This window comes from Antrostomus carolinensis, unplaced genomic scaffold, assembly GCF_000700745.2.
Source record: "Antrostomus carolinensis isolate BGI_N321 unplaced genomic scaffold, ASM70074v2 scaffold1677, whole genome shotgun sequence".
NCBI lineage: Eukaryota > Metazoa > Chordata > Aves > Caprimulgiformes > Caprimulgidae > Antrostomus > Antrostomus carolinensis.
The window spans coordinates 90,833-112,221 of NW_010325116.1; the positions used below are offsets into that span (position 1 = coordinate 90,833).

Sequence of the window (21,389 nt, forward strand, 5' to 3'; positions counted from 1 at the left end):
AAGAGCGTATGGGAACATCTGCAGCACCCAATCAAGAGGAGAAAGACTTTAGAGAATCTCAACTCCAAGCAGCAAAAGCCAAGAAGCCAGTACCTCAAAGCCTTTCAACTTTTCCACTCTCAAGTAAGCAATAGTTTACAAACTATTGTGTTAAGCCTATCCTCCATGCATATTTGCAGTGACTTACATATTACTGGTTATTGTTTTTTAAAAGGACATTGGAATGTGGTGGTTTATTAATAAGGCAACAATCAGCATGTAACTGTGGAATCATTTCATATTACCTTTTTTTTAAAAAAAAAAAAAGTAAGCAGCCATCCGTTGTAAGGACTATTTGTGTGGAAATTAAGAGATTGATGTGATACAGAGCCCAATCCAACTCACTGAAAGTAATGGAATATTTCTTGTTTATGCTCTCTCTCACACTTATGTTTTCTGCTTTATGATTCACTAGGGGAAGGATTGTGATTCACTGGTGCACTACATGCTACCTTTATACCTATGTTTAGGCAGGTAGGAATAGATAAACAATGTTCAAGTCATGCTTCTGGAGTTATAGTCTAACAGATGTGTTTTACTAGAACAAACAACCACTTTCTTCTTTAGTTACAGAAGTTGCATAAATGGTCTAAGACAATAATTTCCCCAACTCAAAAATCTTACAGGAGTATTCAACATCCTAGTAACCAAAGAAGGTGTGACTAAGGAACTAAACAAAACGGGGAATGATGCATCTCTTAAGGAGTGGGGATGATCATGTTTGCTTCCTACTTCTCTTTTATTTTAATGTACCCGAGAACCCTGCCTGCACAGCCTGGAAAAGCAAATGGAAACTCTTTAGCTCCACATGGCACACTGAGGCACATTCAGTGAAGCGGTTAGGGCTTCTCCTGCTGCAGTGAGAGCTCTCAGTTCCCCAAGAAACTTGTTTCACTATTGGAAGGATGATGTCAGGTCCCAGCTTCTACTTAACAGCTCCCAGGATGAAGATATTAGAATGAGTGGCAGAGACAAGTCACCTAAAATGTCTGCAAAACACCGCATTATAGACTCAAGACTGATCAAATGTGCTGCCCAAAGCAGAAGGGAAATAATATATATATATATATACCTCAAAGTCTAGGGATAAAGGAAATGAAGCAGAAGACACTAAAAAGACAAAACAAAAATTGTGAGTTTTTTTGAACCCCTTTTTACTCTTCTAAGTTGCAAGAGTAAGCCAAAATCAACAGCCCTGCTGAAAATATAGACTTGTGTCAGATTATGTATGGACTAGTGAGCATGCAAGACTCTTAAGGGATTCCCAAATGACTTGGTACTGGGGATTTCTTCTTTGCTTGTTACTTGTGTTTCTCAAATAATGTTAGAATTTCAACGATGAAAATATGCCTGTGTGTTCTGGTGAAAGCAAAGGGAGAGATGTCATTAGCTTCCAAGACACAAACGCAGTCTGTGATGTTGAGACCATCTTTGTGGTTTTTTATTAACAAATTGTGTATCTGAGAAATTATTTCTATACCCTTTATGCTCCTTTCCTGTATGTCTGGAATACTGTCAGTTACTATTAATTTTTGATATATTTTACTTAGAAAATAAGTTACAAATAAAATCTGATCTCATTTCCATTTGGTTTACTTTGGAAATGGTACAAAAAGATGTAATAAAAATGCATCAACTTTATTGTTTAAGTTTCTGCTCTAGAGATTAGTTTTTTTCTGATGATTCATTTAAAAAAGTGTCACTCCATCATATGATGTTATGGGACAGGAAAATTTTATTTTTGCTTTATATTTAGGATAAGTAAAAAAAAAAAAAATGTGAATTTTTATTAAACTGTGTGAAGGATTGTGACTTCATCATTCTCATGTAGCCATATCAGAATGAATTTTTGTTGCAATAGATTTACAGCATGGTGTCATGAAGCATGTAAACTCCCATGACTAATGCAGGGTAACCATCAAATCCACTTTTCAAACTAGAATATTTTTAGCCTGTAGCAAATCAATGCTACTGATTTCCATTTGTAAGAAGAGCTAGTAAATTATGAGACAAAACCCATTCAAAGTCTGTGAATTGTTTGTGCATTAAAATTGTTTTCAAAAGGTAGTAGTTTGTGGTTGCAGTAGCTGCTTTGGGTAGCAGTAGCCCAAGTATGGAATTCTTGTGCTAAGCATATGGATCAACCTGGGATTCCTTTTGCTTCTTGAATACTTGTGCATTTTGTGAAAATTTTCGTATCTTTACTGTAAGAAAGATGTGGTTTTAGATAGCTGGAGGGAACTCTGGCTTTCAGAGTTCCAGGTGAGGATCCCAGTAACTACAGTTACCGAAAATCTCATATAGTCAAGTTCTCAAAAGTATTTATTATATTAAAGCAATTACTTTGTTATAGTTCTGTTATTTCAGACACTGAAAGACAAGTGTAATTAAGTTTTTATTCAGGTAAGCACAAGATGTTTGCCTTTTGCTTTATTTTTGGAATGTGGATTTTCTTTTTTCTTCAGTATAACTTAGTTGCAATGAAGAATATAATAAGAACTTTGATTACTATGACACTATTGCCTGTTTCTAAATCACTATAACCATTTCAAAGTCATACTTCTACTGTTAGAAACACTACTGTAAAAGTCAGCTCTGTATTTCTTAAAAATATATTAACCAAATTTTAGAGTCTTTACCAAGGCTGAAATTTCCCCTGATTCTGGAAGTTGATCCTTATTTATGATATAAAATTGTACTAGATCCTAAATCCTTTGCAATTCCTTATGCAGTTACTTCACATCAGTTAAGAGTTCAATGCTAGTGGATCATAATTCAGGTTCAGTGCTTTAGTCACCATGTTGATTTAACCTATAGGATAACCTGATGATTCAAGCAACTATATAATTCCTTTTGAGTACAAATTTTAAGAAAAAAACCCCAAACATTTATTTAATATGATAAAAGTGGCATTTGGGAAAATTTAAAGGGAAAATTGGGACCATGTCTAAGTATTGAATTGATCCTTCTTCACTTGCCCAATTTTCTTCAGCAATGTTTCATGTGGAGTTTTTTTGCTCATAAAAGTTGCAAAGAATCAAGTCTCAAGGATTCAAAACTGTTTTTCACTTTGTCCTCAAACTTATATTTTAATGCTAGCAACCATACATAGTCAGATAAATTTTGCAAATTTCTATCATAGGTGTTTTATTTTGTTTAGTATTTGTACTGGGCTCGGCTGGGATGGAGTTAATTTTCTTCATAGCAGTCTGTCTGGTGCTGTGGTTAGCCTGGTGACCAAAGCAGTGTCAATAACACACTGCTGTTTCAGCTGTTGCTGAACAGTCCTTGCACAGCTCTGTTTCTCACTCAGCACTCCCAGCAAGTAGGCAGGGCGGACAATGGCAAAGGGTAGGAAGGGACACAGCCAGGACAGGTGATGCCAACTGACCAAAGGGATACTCCATACCATGTATTGTCATGCACAGCAATAAAACTGAAGAGGAGTTTTTCCAAAATAGTATTTCCTCAGGGACTAGCTGGGCATCATTCTGCTGAGGGCGAGTGTTTGCTTTTGCATCACTTGTTTTTCTGTGTTTTGTTTTGTTTTTCCCATTTGTGGTGAAAGCAGTTTAACAAGTGAAGAGAAAAACTCCATCCCAGAGAAACCCAGTACAGTATTTTAATCAAGCAAATAAAAAAGCAAAGGGCTCTGATAATAACATATGTAGTGCAACAGGAACATAGAGTGATGCACTGCACTGGGAATTCTTCAACAAATCCATATCAGTGGCTATTTATGAATTCTGAAAAATTGTAAGTGAATTCCATTATGTGTTTGGAGCCTCTGGCTTCCAAAAGCTTGCTTCATAACAAGCTACTTAATGGATGAAGAATGAGCTGGGGGATACAAAAGAAAATTAATCTGCAGCACAGATAATATTCATTATGGTTAGCATATTAAAAAGTCTCTGCAGTTGCATGAAAAGGCTTCATGAAGAGCAGTTTGGGAACCCTTGCAGGACACAGTATAGAGGCAATGTCTTGGTTCATCTTTTCAAATTTAGGATTTATATCTGCCTCTTGTGTCAGAACAGATTAAAAATTCATGGAGGCAAGGACTCCCTCTTTGGGAGAGGACTTAATGATCAGTGCTTCCATTATTGAGAAGTAGTCTTCCAGACTGTGCTGCTATTGTTTCACTCGTGCTGAATCTGCCTTAGCCCTAATACTGGCACTGTATGCACAAGTATGGTTGGGCAAAGATATATTACGGGGTTTTTTGAGTATTTTACAGCGTTCAATTAATATTTAACTTGAAGAAAGTTAATTTCTTGAATGATTTTTTTCACTTGAAATGAAAATTCTCTCTATTCTCAGGTATATGATTCTGTTAATAATTTCACAACACAAGGAACGAGAGGAGTATTTGCAAGTAATTCTACTCATTTCTAAATGTCAGACTAAGGAACAGAAATGTCGATTTAATGGCCACAGTTCTGCATCATAGCATCCTTACTCTGTACCAGAATATGTATAAAGAATAATATGATGATAGTGCATCTAAGACATACTTGTTCTTTTCCAGTTGATTCTTGTAGCTCAACTAATCAGAACATTTTGGTCTAGACAAGAAACATAAATCAATCTTTTCAGACTATCTCACTTGCTATGAAGAAATACAGTCCCCTCTCTGTTTTGGTCTTCTTATGTGCTCAAGTTACAACAGCGACTGGCAGTTTCATGTCGATTTTCATCTCCCACTAATGTTCTGTATTTCACAGAGGAAATGAGAAATCCCCAAGGTGGTGAGTGTCTCCTTCCTTCAGATGATGAATGGAAAGTGTCAATGCTGACAGGAAACACAGGAACTGAAGCAATTGTCGTTCTCTGGATATATGGAGACAGAGGAGTAGCTGAACCAATAACTCTTGGCAAGGACAACAGAAAGCAACTGTTTCTTCCCAGGCAGGAGGATGAATTTCAGGTAGCTAATGAAGGCTAAGAACATTATTTTAATGTGTACCTTTCCAAAGATTATTCTTTTATGTGAAAAGAAAAAATGTTTTTCTCATGTGTTTACTGCATACAATAAATCTCTCTCTCTCTCTCTGAATTCTGCATTACATCAGCTTGGTGCATATAGTTAGCAATAGAGGAAATGCTCTTTCTTCTAATCCCCTCTCCCTCATATAGTAGCCCAAATGGGACAACTGCAGAAGTAAATTGATTTCTTTAAGGTAATTGATTTGAAACTAGCTTTAGAAACTGTCCACTCCTAAACAAACCGTGTCTGATGTAAGACTCGTATATAATTTAGGGATCTTTAGTAATGAAATCTTCATGCATACATTTTTCAAAGTGTACTATAAAATGTATGCTGTTGAGCTGGTTCAGTTAAGGAAGAAAACCTTTTTTTTAACTGCCATATTGTAAGTAGCTGAAATGCCAGAAGTTTTGCCTGTGGAATTATGAAGAGCCCAATAAAACCTATATGTTATGATACTTATTATTTAAGAATAAACCCCGCCTCTATTGTAATAAGAATAGTATGTCTAGGTAGGCTGAGAGGAAACTACCAATGGGGATAAATTTTCTATTTTGCTTAAATCTTTCTGTCTGAGATGCATCCATCACATTGCTGTCTTCAGTGAACTGTTTTTCCCATTTTGTGCAAATTTATTTTCTGCCCTCATCAGCTCTTCTAATACAATCTTGGCATAAACCAAGATTGTTACTGTCTATAATAATAATAATACTGTCTATGAGTAGGGCATAGGCAGGAAGATAACCAACTGTAATGTTCATTTTCTACGCATGTAGGCTATATATTAGGATCCACGGGGAATCCTGTTCTCCTAATTAGTGAATAATTTATAAGCAACATTGGGTAATGGCATGTTTGCAATGTTAATCAATACATTCTTAAGAGATGGACCAATTTTTCTTCTCTAAAATAGATGTTGCCCATTATGACTGTGTGCTGCAGATATTGATCTTCTGAAAGAGCAGAATCTTTCTCTCAGCACCTGGGGCTACTACTATGATTCTTCACATCATGCTGACACTATTGCATTCAGGCATGAAACCGCAAATGTCACCAAAGTGCTTTTCACTCTTTAGTCTGCAGTAGATAAATTCACAAAGAAAAGGCCTATGAGTAAGCTCTTTCTTCTTTTATTTCTCTTTAAACTTTATCCTGCACTTGTTTAGCAGAAGTCTTGAAATGAGGTTAGGGATGCAAGGTTTAAAAAAACCTTACATCTTCTTTTTATTATTTACATCTTTGAGCTTGATATGGTCTCACTGATATTTTCTAGAACAGAAGATATATTTTATTTTTTAAATTAATCAACTTAATCATAGCTCTGGCCAGGAGTTCTAGGAAGAAAACAGCTTCTGAAAGCCTGTAATAATCAGGCAATTTGGAGTCAGTTTTCTTTAACCTTTCACTTTATCAGCAGTATATACAACTATGAGAAATTTGAGTAAAACTGTCTTGAGAAATGAAAACCATTCATATGTGGCCTTCCCTCTCTTACCTTACCCATGTGAGTAGTCATTGTCTGTTTAACCCTTTCTATGACTGTGCATGAGGAAAATCAAGAAGGATACCAGAAGGTTTCTTCTAGGAGACCTCTGCTTGTTTCAGGCAGAATTCACTCTTTGCATTCTGATGAAGTTCCGTACGTTTATGTCTTGTATTGATAAATGAAATAATCATGTAATTTTTTATTTTTTTTTTTTAACCAAAAGCCTAAATTATGATTCATTAGAATAAAAATACAATGTGACAGCACTGTGTATTCAGTGAACACTAGCTCGGTGAACAAGAAGACAGTATCTCATATTACTTGAGAAGTGGGTTGATTTGTTTGTGAAATGTGGTAAATGAGATCAGTTTTTTCATACCCTTACTTTGTTGCTGCTTTTATCCCAAAGTCTCCAGTTTACCTCTAGCAAGTCTACTTATAGAGGGAAATACTGTGCAGCATAAGCAACAATAATAGAATCTGACTCCACAGAACAAAGCTATTTTCTTAAGCCGATGGAAAAGACAAGAACCATATTATCAAATCAGTGTTGCAAACCTGGAGTTAGCATTTATTTTGTTAATGAAATTCAGGTCAATGTAACAACTATACCAATGTAAATACAGGTGTGAATTCCTCAGATTCTTTCTCAGCCAACCATTGCGATTCACTGAGTGAATTTCAATGTTAAGGAAATCGAGGATAAAAGTTGTTTGTTTCTAGAAATCTTTGACTAAAGCATGATAACAATGTGACTGTAGCATAAAAGTTTGTTATACAAAAGCACAAAGAGACAGCTAAAAGCTGGTACAGGAACTGAGGTAATTCTTACCTCTGAAAAGAGGGCTCTTTATTAATGAAAGTAAAGAATGGGTGGATAATATACTACTAGGTGTTTCTAAGAGAATGAAAAGAAAATAATTTTTGTACAGTGTAAATAGCTTCTTTGGATGTACATGATGGACTGAAATAGGCTGTAACCAACCTTTTATTAATGGAATTATTATTTAGCATTTACTTTTCCTTTCCTAGCAGTATATTACAAATAATCTAAAATGATTTATGCTCACTTTAAATAATGATTAAACTTCAAATAAACCTCAGATAAGTGGAATAGGATAGGGTTGCATAGAGTAGATTTCATAAGTAAGAACATATATAATGCTTGAAAATGCAAAGAAAGTACAAATGAATGCAAATCATAGTCAGAAAATGAAGACAGTATCAATGATTTTCAAAGTTTTGCTGATGTTCTGCCAGCTTTTGAGAGCTTATTCTTCAATGTCTCTAAAAGTTTTATATCCTTCACTTTGACATACTAGGTTTTATGGTCACGTTACATTATGAAAGATTTGTGACCTGTGATTTCATTGATTTAATTTTGTGTTCCACATTTCTCTCATGAATGGCCCTCACCAACTTTTTTTACTTTTCAAACTTTGAAGAGTTCAAACATCTGCCAAATAATTTCTCTGGCAAACACTGTGATTTCAGTAGGTTATAATCCGGTGAAACTGGGGCTCGGACAGAAATCTGCTTAGACAAAACAGAAGTAGTCTCTTTTCTGGATCCTATAATCCAAAATCTGCCAATCAAATGTTGTGTGCTGTGCTTGTATGATCAGATACTGCAGTGGTTCAGAGAAATCTGGAACCAACAGCAAAGATAAAGATGCAGTTTTATGTATCCCCCCCAACCCCACCATGTGATGTAGCTATATTTTTTTCAAGAAGTATAGCCCAAATTAAATGAATGGCAAAATGTAGAAAAACAGGGCAAATGGGATTTGTGCATAAATGAGAACTGGATTTTTGAGTTATTTCACATATGATGATTGAAAATACAGGAAGGGAAATATTTAGGGTTTTTTGTTTTTGTTTTTTGTTTGTTTTTTGGTTTTTTAGGGTGTTCTGAAGGCTGTACACAGTTTTAAGTATAGAATCCATAGACCTGTGCTTGCCATTAGGATGCTGCTCCTTCTGTATGTGTGGGAGTCTGAGATTGACATGTCTTTTAATCATGAATTGGATACAGTGTTAGTTTGCAAGGCATTGCCTTACTTGATCAGCATGCAGCCTTTACCATACACATTTAAAGTGTAAGTTGTATATATTTTTGTCTGTAGTTACATGTTTTACTGTTCTGGCTTTATTCAGGTTAAAATAAAAAGCATTGGGAATATCTACAAGATAAGAATTGAACTTCATGAATTATTGAATGAACAATCAGAGTGGAACTTACAAAGGGTGAGATTTTTTAATAGTTAAATTTGTTATGTTTTAATAATTTTTATATGAACTAAAGGTCCATCTTTTCATTAAGCTACACCTTCACACATCAAAAAATGCTGATTTATATTAAATTCTTATTGCTTTGTCTTCTTAGGTTGCTTTAGAGTTGACAGCTTCACCGATACAGTCCATCTCCTGAGAGCTGGAAATATGTAGCATTATTTTGCAATTATTCCTAATTCATGTAGTTCATAGGTAGCAGTTTCAGGGTATTGATGCATTCTACTAATTCTTGCTTTCTGAAAGCTCGCCTGTACTCTTCAGTGTGTGTTAGGGAATTTCTAGCAATAAATTCCAACTATGAAAGATTGAAAAAAGACAGAGCAACAATTATCCCATGACAAGTGCCTGTGAAGAATGAACAAAGTTTGCTTAAGACTAAGCTAGTCCTAGTTGGCCCAAACATAGCTCACAGTAATGATTATTTTCAGGGAAAAAGAAACTGCTGGTTTTTTTTTTTTCTGTTCAATGAATGAATTATTCTTTTCTCCTTCTCTTTTAACTCTGTTTTTCTTGTGATATTTAAGGATGTTTGCAGATTAATATCATACTAAATTCTTGCTAATGCTGACCCCTATGTAAGATTTATTTCAGAACTACACAGAAGTATTTGTCTTCTGTTTCTTATTTTGAATCTGTAAAAGACACGAACTTGTTCTTTGGCCTTTAATTCATCTTAAAATGCCAGATTTAGACAACCAGAATTACACAGTAATAACAGATTTTTACATTAACCCAAAGACCTTAACTATAACTGTATGAAAACTTAATGTAAGTAAAAATATTTCAGTTGCTCAAATAGTTGCAGGGATCCTACTTCCCATCCTGGTGCTTAAAAAATATTTTTTTAACATTTTGTTGTAAATTTCATAGGGTAACCCTGGGATTTCAAATATTTCTTTTCACAGAAAGAAATGAATAAGGTGGAAAGCTGTGCTTTTCTGACAAAGCAGTTAATATTTGTGATTGTTATAAATCAGCAGGGGGAGCTCTGCCAATAAATATTAGAGATTAAGAATCACTGCTGCAAAAATATTTCATATTAGAATAAATACATGCTTTGGTGTTAAAAGAAGTGTTTATTTGACTCAAAATAATATTTTATTGGAAAAGTGAGATAAAGACATATATTGTCCTGATTTCCTCAGTGTTAGAATTTGAATGTGAATACTTGTTTTCATAATTTTGTTTGCAAGGCTTATGTATGCACATTCAAAACACAACTGCAGAGAGACAACTTTTGGGTGGCACTGATTTCCTTTTGCTAGTGAAGGTCTATGAAAAAAAAAAATAGTAAGCATTGTTATAATTCAAGACCAAGGAAAACTGCTCCCAGAAAAAAGAGGAAAGACTGCTTTAGTTATAGGAGACAAGAAAGATATCATGAGGTACAGTGGCCAATAACTTGAGAATTTGAATTCAGAGGAATCTTCAGAGAAATAAATAGACGGTACTGGTACCCAGGATGTCTTTTGTTTTGCTGTAGAAGAGACAAATATAATACAAATTGATTTAACATTTCAACAAATCCTCTCCTTGCCAAAGTTCAGAAGGATGTAGATGATGACTTTCATCCTGTTTTCATTTTAATATAAAAACGTGTCAGTCTTTCCACATCTTCCAAAAGCTCAGTCTCACCTAACCTCACTTACCAGAAAGTTTTCAGTGTTCAGTACTCCAGAGAGTGTTACATAGAGGTGGTTCACTGACAGAAATCAGAATCACTGACATTTCTTACAGCAAAAAAAGGAAATTTCAATTACAGATTTGTTTGTTCCAAGAATAAGATGATTTTAAAGTTCAAAACATATTCAGAGAATAAAGGCTGTCAGTTTCAGCTACAATACCATGAGTGTGAAAAAAGGTCCTTTCTAGTGAGTAGTTAAGGTGCAAAGTAGTGGCCCAAATAAAAATGTTTTCATAATGCAATTTTTTGTGTCATATTGGCTGATTGTGTTATTGTTTTCTGAGATAGAAGAAAAGATACAGAAAAATATGTTTTGCTGTTGAGACGCAAAGCACTGAGAACTGAGTCATAGTTGGAATTGCTTCTTCTCTAGGTGACACTGCAACATCTAAAGAGCAAGAAAACACTGAATTTTCCAACAAACACATGGTTGTCAAAGAATCATAATGATGGAGATTTTCTCTGTGAACTTCCTGTACTGGAAGCTGGAAAACCCATCTATCCAAGTATGTGTGTACTTCAGTTGCACAGTTACATATATATCAGTTGCCCAATTTTCAGTATTCATGTCATCTCAATTGTATTCCATCTGCTCTATATTCATAAATGTGGTCTTAGCAATCTTAAAAACAGATAGATAGGCTGATTTCTGGAGAATATATTCCAGCAAATTAATTGCAAATCAAATTTACTGGCATTGTTTCCATTAAGCTAGAGTGCTGAGTAAAATGAATTGTGATTACATATGTATTTTCTTCCTTTGGTTATTTTCGGAAGTTGTTTTATACCATGTTTATGTCTACACCGGTGTCATGGAGCAAGCTGAAACAGATTCTGCAGTTTATCTGTGTATCTATGGAAAAAGAGGAGATTCTGGTCTAAGACTTCTGCATAAATCCGGTGTACCAGTGGCATTTCGGAGAGGAATGGTAAGTCTGAAAAACAATTTGCTTAGCCATATAAATATAACTAAAAAACTTTTACTGGTCTTGATAGGTTCCTAATAAAAAGGATCACAATCTTTAGGAACTAAGGAAAATAATTTTACACTAATCCAGGAGTAACCAGAATGAGTGGAAACACAGGTAGGAAAAGGGGAAAAAAAATGATGTAACGAAGCTCCCTAGGATGATGGGAAGAGCTGTCTGTGAATATAAAACATATTCTGTCAAGGTTTAATGAGTACAGCTCATTCCAAAGGGCTGCACAGAAATTGTTCCATGATTTCAGATCTTGGTGGGACTGTTCATTATGTATTTTTTTAAACATATAATAGTATAATATTGTGATTAATGCAGCACAGATTAAAATTATTTTTTCTTTTGATTACCTGTTTTCTCCTCCGTAAGTAAAGTATGCATCATCCTGATTTTCTGCAGTTGAATTTCAGGGACTACTAAATCTAATCTTGAGTCTGCCACTAGCTTTCTTATGACCTTCTATTAAGCCTGTTTCTTCCTCTGTGAGCTATTGAGAATTAACACTTGTATGTCTAACAAATGGTATAAAGATGTTGTTAATTAGAAAACAAAAAAGCAGTATCTAAAAAGCTAAACATAAAAATCATCCACTGGAAAACTTCAGAGGTATCTATACTATTTTAAAATATATATTTTATGCCATTATGAATGTATTAGGTATACAGTTCTATTCTAATTGAAATTCAGAATTTTAGTGGAATTTTCTGGGGGAATTATTCTAGCCAGACTGAATAAATTCAGCATATTATTTATACAGGGGTTAAGAGGGATGGCTCAAAGTGTACTTTGTTATTGAAGTGAGTGAACAAGGCAGTGGCTTGTACAAAGCAGCAGAGCAGAGCCTGGGATATATCATTTTATGACAAAGGTAGTTGAGTGCTGACTTTAACAAATTCATTTAATCCCTGCCACAAACATGCTACGTGGTATTGGGCAAACCACTTAAAGTAAGGCTTCCCTGAGTGACCACTTTTTGTGTGCTTCTGTTTTGCTGCCTAACCAGTTTAACTTTTCTGAGCAACCTTTGCTGAAACTGAGGTTTGTTCACAGAGAATTCTACCCTGGACATAGCAAGCTCTTTGAAATGCTAAATGTGCTGATAAATTAGCACCTCTCTTTCCCAGTTGAGTACCCAAACTGCTTTGCATGTTGACAGCTTTTGACAATCTCTGTACTTTAAATATATAGGTAAAATGAAGTATTGCACAGATGACCTTTTGAAAAATAGATTTCAGTATTTGCAGAAAGCTAGGGTACTATGGAAAATGTGCAAAATAGAAGTCACTGGGGAAATCAGTTCTGCTTCACTGAAATGTTTGGGTGGTTGTGGTAAATAATGCATAGAGTCATCAAGGTAATGAAGATAAAAAGAAGTATTAAAAAGCTACAGTCCTGCCTGTGCATAATTTGAGGCAGGGATCCTTCATAGAGAATAGCTTGTGATCATTTATTACATATACACCAGGGAGAACTAAAGTTGCACAGGCAGTTTCAATTGTGCCATTTGCTAAGGACTGAGAACTTTATAGATGTGAATTTTCCAGTGTGGTTCTTTCCTTCATTTTTCTTTTACTCAGAAGTGTGTCCTAGACCGTTACATTTAGAGACAGAATGCTATATGCTTTTTACTGTGACAGAAAATTACCAACCTGAACCTTTCACCTGATCAGCTTCATGCTTCTATGAAAACAAACTTTGCCAACTGTAAACTCAAACCTAAAGGAATACCAAGGGGAAAGTGGCATGTCAGATTTCAGTCTCTTCCAGCAGAATAACATATAAATAGAGGAGGCAAGACCAAAAGGAGAAAAGGATGAGAAAATCTGTATTTGAAATAAATATCTACAAAGGACATAATAGCTTTAACTCGTTCTTACCTAGAGAAGAAAAAATGTAGGTGGTGAGGTGTTCAAACAACAGTGAAGAGTTGTGTGCAGTGTTCTGGGTGATGACTGAAAAAACAATTTATTTGGGATTATTACTGCAGTCTGATTTTAGTTGTGTTTTCTCATTTACTCTGATACATGACCAAAAAACATGTAACTTTCGGATCCAAACACTTTGCATTCAGTCCAGCTGTCATTAAAAACAACAAGAATCTTTGTACCTTTTGAGAGTTAATCAGGCTTTTAAAATACTTCAGCTTTCAGGCGGATTTAGTGACGGCAAATTGCGATGTGCTGTCTCCTCCTCTGTCTTCTAGGTCAACGCTTTTGCAGTGAAAGCTGTATCTCTTGGAAAACTGCAGAAGGTGCTGTTGCGCTGCGAGGCTAATGCCGAATCCCAGTATTGGTACTGTGATAAAGTCATTGTCAGAGAAGCTGAGAACAACTTGGAATATGTTTTCTGTTGTGAAAGGTAGTTTTTATGACAACATTCTTAAATATGCGTTACTAAGTATTATGCCAATCAATGTACTAAATGTGAATTTTCCAGAGAAGGACAAATTTTAATTCTTTTGCAGTTTCATAAAACCCACAAAATGTGTTGTTCCAGAATAGATTGCTTGGGATAATATGCTGTATGGTCCAAAGCAAAATTTAAATGCTTACACTGTGGCTGTGTTACAGTTGTACAGTCCAGCCTTATCATACAGGGATCAGTGTCGTGAGTATGATTTACCTATTCAGGAAGAAAAGATAAAGCACATAGTAAGGTTCTAAATTAAGTGTATTTCTAAATTGGAAAGAAAACAGATTTGCCATCCACAAGTAGCAGTCACTCTCTTTATGAACAGCAACATTGCTAGAGAGAAAAATATGATGCCCAAAAATCAGAATCATTTTGTGATTGTTCCATTTAAGGTATTAAAAATAATCTTAAAAGTCTATTGATAAATATTGTGTTTTGCATGTCTGGAAAAATATTATGGTAATCCCACATTTGAAGTTTCCAGTTTTGCCGTCTGTTTTGTGAGTATGTGTGTCATTTGACTGAAATGAGGTGTAGAGAAACAAGGTGACAAGGCACTAGAATTAATAATATTTAATTAACAATATTTAAGCAGTAATATGTACTAAATGCAGGATGCCTAGTTATCTGGATTCTTATGAATTCATTACACAAACTTGAACAGTTTCTTGCAACTCTTGATGTCACATCCTCAAAAACAGGAATAAAGATGTGTTCTCACCTTGATAAAATTCTCTAAAACTGTGATCTTTCTTCAATCAGTAGCATGTTTTTAAACAGTAGTAAAAGACAGGATTTCTCTGGAATAGATGTTGATGCAGACCAGCTGTTGTTGCTAGCTGTGGTTGTTACCTTTCTAAAAAAGTAGAGGTAAAATTTCCTAATGGAAGTTCTACGGAGAAATCGGGTCAGCTGCCTCCCTCGATCATGAACAATCTACTCTGTGTCATATCTGTCCTCTGGTGGGCAACACGGCTTAGGGACGATGCATGTCAGGGCAACACAGCTTAGGAACAATGGGTGTTGGGGCACTTTGCTGTATTAATTATGTGATAATTAACACCAGATGTTGATGAACAATTATTCAGTGGCAGACACTGTCAAGAAGAGAGAGAGAGGGTTTTTTTTTCATTCCTAACTTTTCTACAGGGAACACTGCCACTGAAAAAGGGTTAAAATAGGTCAGTGATGGGGGCCCCGGGTAGCTTCTGTGTTGGCCAAAGTGTAATGCTGAAACACTGTGCTCTATTCAAGGAGGTGGGAAGTGTTTGTGCTTCAGAAATCTCTCTAATTTATTAATCTTCAGCCTCACAGCTTTATTTTACATTGATGTTTTATGATCTAGGGTATGAACAAAATTCTGTATTTTTTCTCATTTAGTCAAGGAAACTTCAGCATTTTACCTGACTTAAAATTCTGGTGTTAGTTTCTGAACACCCAGTAGCTCTCCCTGGATTTCAGTTATAAAGTATTTGTTAGTTACAGGTTGATACGTTTTAGCATGTAGGATTGTAGAAGATATTTGGGTAGTCAGATTTTAGCAGAAGTTATATAAATAGGTAATTGTGTAGTAAGACAAAATTCATTTCTTAGACATTAGTTTTTATATGAAGTGGCCTGCTGATATTTTCAAGACAAAAAATAAGAAACCTTCAAAAGCCACTCCGGATGCATCCTTCCCAGTTTATACTGGATTTCCAACAGGCTTCCTAGAAAAGTGAATGATTTAGGTCATTTAGGTCATTCCTGGATAGTCCATGTAAGTGGACTGAGTAAATAAAAAACAATAATTCAGAAGCTTGTACATTTTTTTTTTCCCCCTGTAGAAAACCAGCTGATTTTTTAACAAGCAGGAGGAAGCTAAAAGAGTTGGTAATCCATGTTCTGAATGAAAAGCTTTCAAAGCTATCTGAAGCCTGGAGTAACATGACTAAGAAACTTAATCAATATGTGCCTTAATTTGTAGTTTTTCAGACTCATCTATCTGTCCTCAAGGAGGAATAAGGAAGAACAATATTTGATTCCATCTTTGAATTTTTAACACTGACCTTTGATTTTAAGAAATAGTGCAATTGATACATACAAATTACACTTAGCACTCAATCCATAGTACTGAAAAAAAAAGGTTCTTTGCCATATTCTTCTGTTTAGCTATACAAATTAGTAAAGTCATGCCGCATAAGTCTCTTAATCTGACACAGGTATATTTTACACTTACACAGCTCATATGTTTGCACAAATGAAATTCTTTGTTCGGTCAAATAATTCCTACTTTAACATCTATCAAATCAAATACTGAAATTTCAGAGGCAGAGATCCATTACTGTTATATGTATTCAGTATGAAAATAAGATGTGGATCATTCACTTCTATGGTAATATGGTGGAGAAAAAATTGATTTCTACCTGCTTTCTTATTTTCTTTCTTATTTTCTTTCTTATTGAAAATGTACTTCCATTTATGTCCCAAGGTGTAATTAATTCAGAAATTGAGCTATACCCTCAAGGTAAGGTTTATTGTAGCTTTATGGAAGTAAGATCAGTAATTTGTAATTTTTTCCTCTGATGAAATCTAGGCTGAACTTACACTTTAAATATCAGAGTTAACCATTCTGCAACTTCCTTTGTTATATTTCTGAGAGAATGCACTTTGTGTTTACATAGTATAATGGGTATAGGTGATACTAAGTAATGAGGGAATGAATGAGAAGTAAAGTGTTCTTATATTGGCTAGAATGTCTTTTTCATCTCTTCTTTCAACTCTTTGCTTTAGTATTAAAGGATAGAACCTTTATTAACTGCTTTGTTTTGTTGTGGTTTGTTTTGTTGGGGTTTTTTTTGGAAGAATTTCAAATAACTCAACAGTTGCAAATCCAAGAAGAAGCAAATGGTAAATGCTGCTTTAGTTTCCTGTCTTTAATGAAGACTGTTTCTGTTTCAGAACTAATTGCTTTACACATTTGTTGTCATTTATATTTATTTTAAAACATTAATTACAAAACACTGTTTGTACATTTTAGTAAACTCTCCACATTTTAATTTAAAAAATAAATCACTTTGTTTATGCTTTCTCTCTATTCTGTCATTTTTCTTTCCATAATGTTACTTTTCTCTCTGTTTGAAAATTCATATTTTTCTAGTACTTATTGGTGATCTATGTTAATAGATCTATCAGGTTTTTATAGTTAACATTTTAAACTATGTTTCTTTCTTCTAGGCTCTATATAGTTTTGTTCTCACCATTAGTTTTTCATTTTCTTTTTACCTGTGATTTCATATTTGTTCAGCTTGGCTTATGTATCCTTGCAACCAGTGCAGATTAAATTATATTTCTTAATAACACATAATATTTTCTCAACTGTAGCAAGTGCTTCTTGCTGTGCGATGAACTGTGATTTAGAAGCTGTTGGGAGAAAGTTTGAAAGTGTTTATTCATGATTTATTACATCAATCAAGATATCTAAAAAGACCCAAATACCTTTTCTTAAATAGTGTCCCTATAGCAAGTAGTTAATGATAAAATTTGTACCAGTTATTTTACAAATTATATTCAAATCCCAGTCTATTATAACCATTATTTTGAATCACAAGTATCTTTGTCCTTCTTCCTTTCTGTGCTTTTTTCAGAAGGCATTCATTTCTTATCTGTTCATCACTCTTTGTACCTTGACTGTTCCACATGCCTCGCTTCCACAAGGCCTGCACCCAGAGATCCCCCTTTACATAGTTCAAATTATTCTGTCTAGTTCTGTCTGCATCTACAGCTGGATTGCCGCACTGTGTCACATCAGCTGTGCTTGTCTGGTCATACAGTAACCGTTACAGCAGATAAAAATTGCCCCATAAGCCTAACAAAAGATGACAAAGAGCAGGAGAAACTACGTATATATCCAGCTGGCTTATCTTCAGTGGAGATGAGCTTGGAGATGAACATTTTGTTCACAGCACTCTCATCCTGACTCGGAGAGAGATGTCTTTGTGCTGTCCAGAAGAGCTGGTCAGCTTTGTCGCTGAAAAAACTTACCCTCTGTCAAAATAACCCTGTTTCATGGAAATGCAAGGTGGATTTTTTGCAAATGTTTCAATCAGAGTTAGGAAGCCAAAAGCATATGCACAAAATAGCCTCTTGTTTGAGGCACTTGGTGAAATATGGAACAGTGGGAAAGAGACTTGAAGTTGTGTGTCCTACACCGACAGAGACTGCTCCAATTCCTGGTTGAATAGTTGATCTGAGATTTTGTTCACTTTTTTCCCATGAGCTTTTTTAAATATCTAATTTAATTTTATATATTTTTTAAAAATAGAATTGTTTTTTTGTGGAAGTAGAACTTTCTAGTGTATTGTATTGTTTGTAATATTCTAGAAAAGAAAAAAAAAAAAAGAAAATGTATAGAAAGTCATCTGTGGTAAGGTACCACTTTATGATGTCCCCAGAATTGTACTTGGTGTCAGGTTGCACATTTCCTCCATGTATGCTAAATTAAAGTCACCTCATTACACATTTTTCTGTATGTTTTTTTTCCTCAATGTGTATTCCTCTTCAGTCATTACGGAACTACTGGTATTCTAACTCATCAGAACAAACCCCAATTTTTGTGCCAAAGAGAAGAAGAATTACGTGCTTGTAATACTTACTGTTTCCAGTTTTTATTTGGAAGTATGCAGGAATACAATGAGGGTTTCTAGCATCAAAGAGAATTTTAGGATTCTTCTCCTATACCCACATTGTCCTTCAAACTTGAAGTCGTGCCTGTTTCCAGAATAGTAAAAAAATCTCAAAGTCAGTATAGAGGAGTGCAAACCAAAAAATTTTTATCATGCTTTTGGGGAAATGTGATTCTCTTTTTTACCTTGAGAATTGTACTTGTGTGCAAAATGGTTTACTGATACTACGATTATCCTTTGGAGGCAGGAGTTGAGCTAATTAGAATGTACAGTCTCAAGAGTACCAGCTGCGTTGTTTCAAAACTGTATTGCTTAACAAAAGAGAGACTTGGAAAGGATAATAGAATAGAAAAGGCCATCAAAAACACTTGAGGTACAATAAATCAGACAATGGACAAGTTCAAAAGAAAATACATTTTATTGAGTTTAAAATGACTAGTTGTTTCTGAATGACTTTTGAATTTTTAGGAGTAGTGCATCATATTTTACCTTTTGCACCATTCTTCATAAGCATTTGTAAATTGAATTGTCCTTATTTTCCAGCCAAATGGTCCAAAGGAACTTTGTCTTTAAGGAATTAATATTATATAATTCGAAAACAGAAGAGGCTGACTTTTTTTGTAAATGAGCTCTTCTATGGGGCAGGGAGCCCCTGCTTATGCTCTTTGTTTCCAGCTTCAGTGTATAGAGGCTTTTCACCCTTCTAATTGATGCTGATCCTTTTGTAGCCTGGTGCTATGGTTCTTTTGTCAAGAAAGTGGGTATATAGAGAAAGCTGTGAGGATGCAGATTTTCAAAGGCACAAAAGAGTTGTTACAAGCTGGAGTCTGAGAATTTTTAGTGGAAATTGAATGGTTCACTTCATTTATGGCATCATAGAATGGTTAGGTTGGAAGAGATATTTAAAGATCATCTAGTCTACCCCCTCCTGCCATGGACAGGGACATCTTTCACTCAATCAGGTTGCTGAGACCCATCCATCCTGACCTTGAACGCTTCCAGTGATGGAGCATCCACAACCTCTTTGGGCAACATATTCCAGTGTCTTATCACCCTTGTCATAAATAATTTCCTCCTTATGCCCAGTCTAAACCTATCCTCTTTCAGTTTAAAAACATTTCCCCTTGTCCTGTCACTACAAGCCTTGGTAAAGTCTTATAAGCCCCTTCGATATATTGAAAGGCTTCAATAAAGTCTTCCTGGAACCTTCTCTTCTCCAGGCTGAACTACAACCTTTTTTAGAATCATAGAATCATAGTGGTTGGAAAAGACCTTTAAGATCATCAAGTCCATCCATAAACCTAACAGTACCAGTTCTACCTCTAAACCATGTCCCTAGAGCACCTCATCTACCCATCTTTTAAATACCACCAGGGAAGGTGACTCCACCACCTCCCTGGGCAGCCTGTTGCAATGCTTGACTACCCTTTCAGTAAATATTTTTTTCCTAATAACCAATCTAAACCTCCCTTGGCGCAACTCTATGCCATTTCCTCTCATTCTATCACTTGTTACCTGAGAGACTGACTCCCACCTCTCTACACCCTCCTTTCAGGTAGCTGTAGAGATCGATAAGGTCTCCCCTCAGCCTCCTCTTCTCCAGGCTAAATAACCCCAGTTTCCTCAGCTGCTCCTCCTAATACTTGTTCTCCAGACCCTTCACCAGCTTTGTTGCCCTTTGGACCCACTCCAGCACCTCAAACGTCTTTCCTGCAGTGAAGAGCCTAAAACTGAACACAGTACTCAAGATGTGGCCTCACCAAGGCTGAGTACAGGTGGAGGATCATTTCCCTAGTCCTACTGGCCACACCATTCTTGATACAAGCCAGGATGCTGTTGGCCTTCTTGGCCACCTGAGTACACTGTTGGCTCAGGTTCAGCTGGCTGTCGACCCATACCAACAGGTCCTTTTCTGCCAGGCAACTTTCTAGCCACTCCTCTCCAAGCCTGGAGCGTTGCATGGGGTTGTTGTGACCCAAGTGCAGAACCCAGCACTTGGTCTTGTTGAACCTCATAAAGTTGGTTGCTGCCCATTGATCGAACCTGTCCAGATATCCCTGCAGAGCCTTCCTACCCTCAATTTTTTGATTTTCTGATTTTTTCTCTGAAAGATCTCACTTTATCCTTTTAGTCCTCCTGAGAGACCTGTCCCTTCTTCCAAAGCTCATAGACTTGCCTCTTTTTTCTGAGCCAGGGTTAGGGGTTCAATCCCCACATTGGGTGCCAAAAAGGACTGTTATGGTTTAACCCTACCTGGCAACTAAGCACCAGACAGCTGTTCATTCCCCCCAAGCAGGATGGGAGAAAAGAATGGGAATGGTAAAAGTGATAAAACTCGTGGGTTGAGATAAGAACAGTTTAATAATGGGTCCAGCCATCCAGCCAGTTTTTCACCCAGAGAAGAGTACATCCATCCAAGCAACAAACAGCCAGTTTCTCCAGGAGAATGCTATGGGAAATGGTGTCAAAGGCTTTACTGAAGTCCAGGTACACCATATCCACAGCCTTTCCCTGGTCCACTAAGCGTCACCTTGTCATAGAAGGAGATCAGGTTAGTCAGGCAAGATCTGCCTTTCATAAACCCATGTTGACTGGCCCTGATCCCCTAGTTGTCCTGCATGTGATGTGTGATGGCACTCAGGATAATCTGCTCCATCACCTTCCCTGGCACCGAGGTCAGACTGACAGGTCTGGAGTTGCTTGTATCATCCTTCTGGCCTTTCCTGTAGATGGGCGTCACATAGGTCAGCTTCCAGTCAGCCAGAACCGCCCCAGTGTGCCAGGACTGCTGATAAATGATGGAGAGTGGCTTTGTGTACGCACCTCCTCGCGCCCTTTCTTCA

The 21,389-nt window shown here is 36.0% G+C and overlaps 1 protein-coding gene across 1 annotated transcript in view; it reads left to right on the forward strand.

The window, feature by feature from the left end:
• Positions 1-8: 8 nt before the first annotated feature.
• The window catches only part of LOC114818710 (lipoxygenase homology domain-containing protein 1), a gene marked incomplete at its 3' end in the record, with an annotated part of 103,062 nt that continues 81,681 nt past the window's right edge, over positions 9-21,389 (forward strand). The window contains exons 1-7 of the mRNA XM_029085727.1: positions 9-123; positions 4,764-4,966; positions 10,864-10,996; positions 11,268-11,419; positions 13,674-13,830; positions 16,332-16,388; positions 16,727-16,771. Coding sequence (XP_028941560.1) covers positions 9-123; positions 4,764-4,966; positions 10,864-10,996; positions 11,268-11,419; positions 13,674-13,830; positions 16,332-16,388; positions 16,727-16,771 — 862 coding nt within the window. The remainder of the gene's footprint in view (positions 124-4,763; positions 4,967-10,863; positions 10,997-11,267; positions 11,420-13,673; positions 13,831-16,331; positions 16,389-16,726; positions 16,772-21,389) is intronic.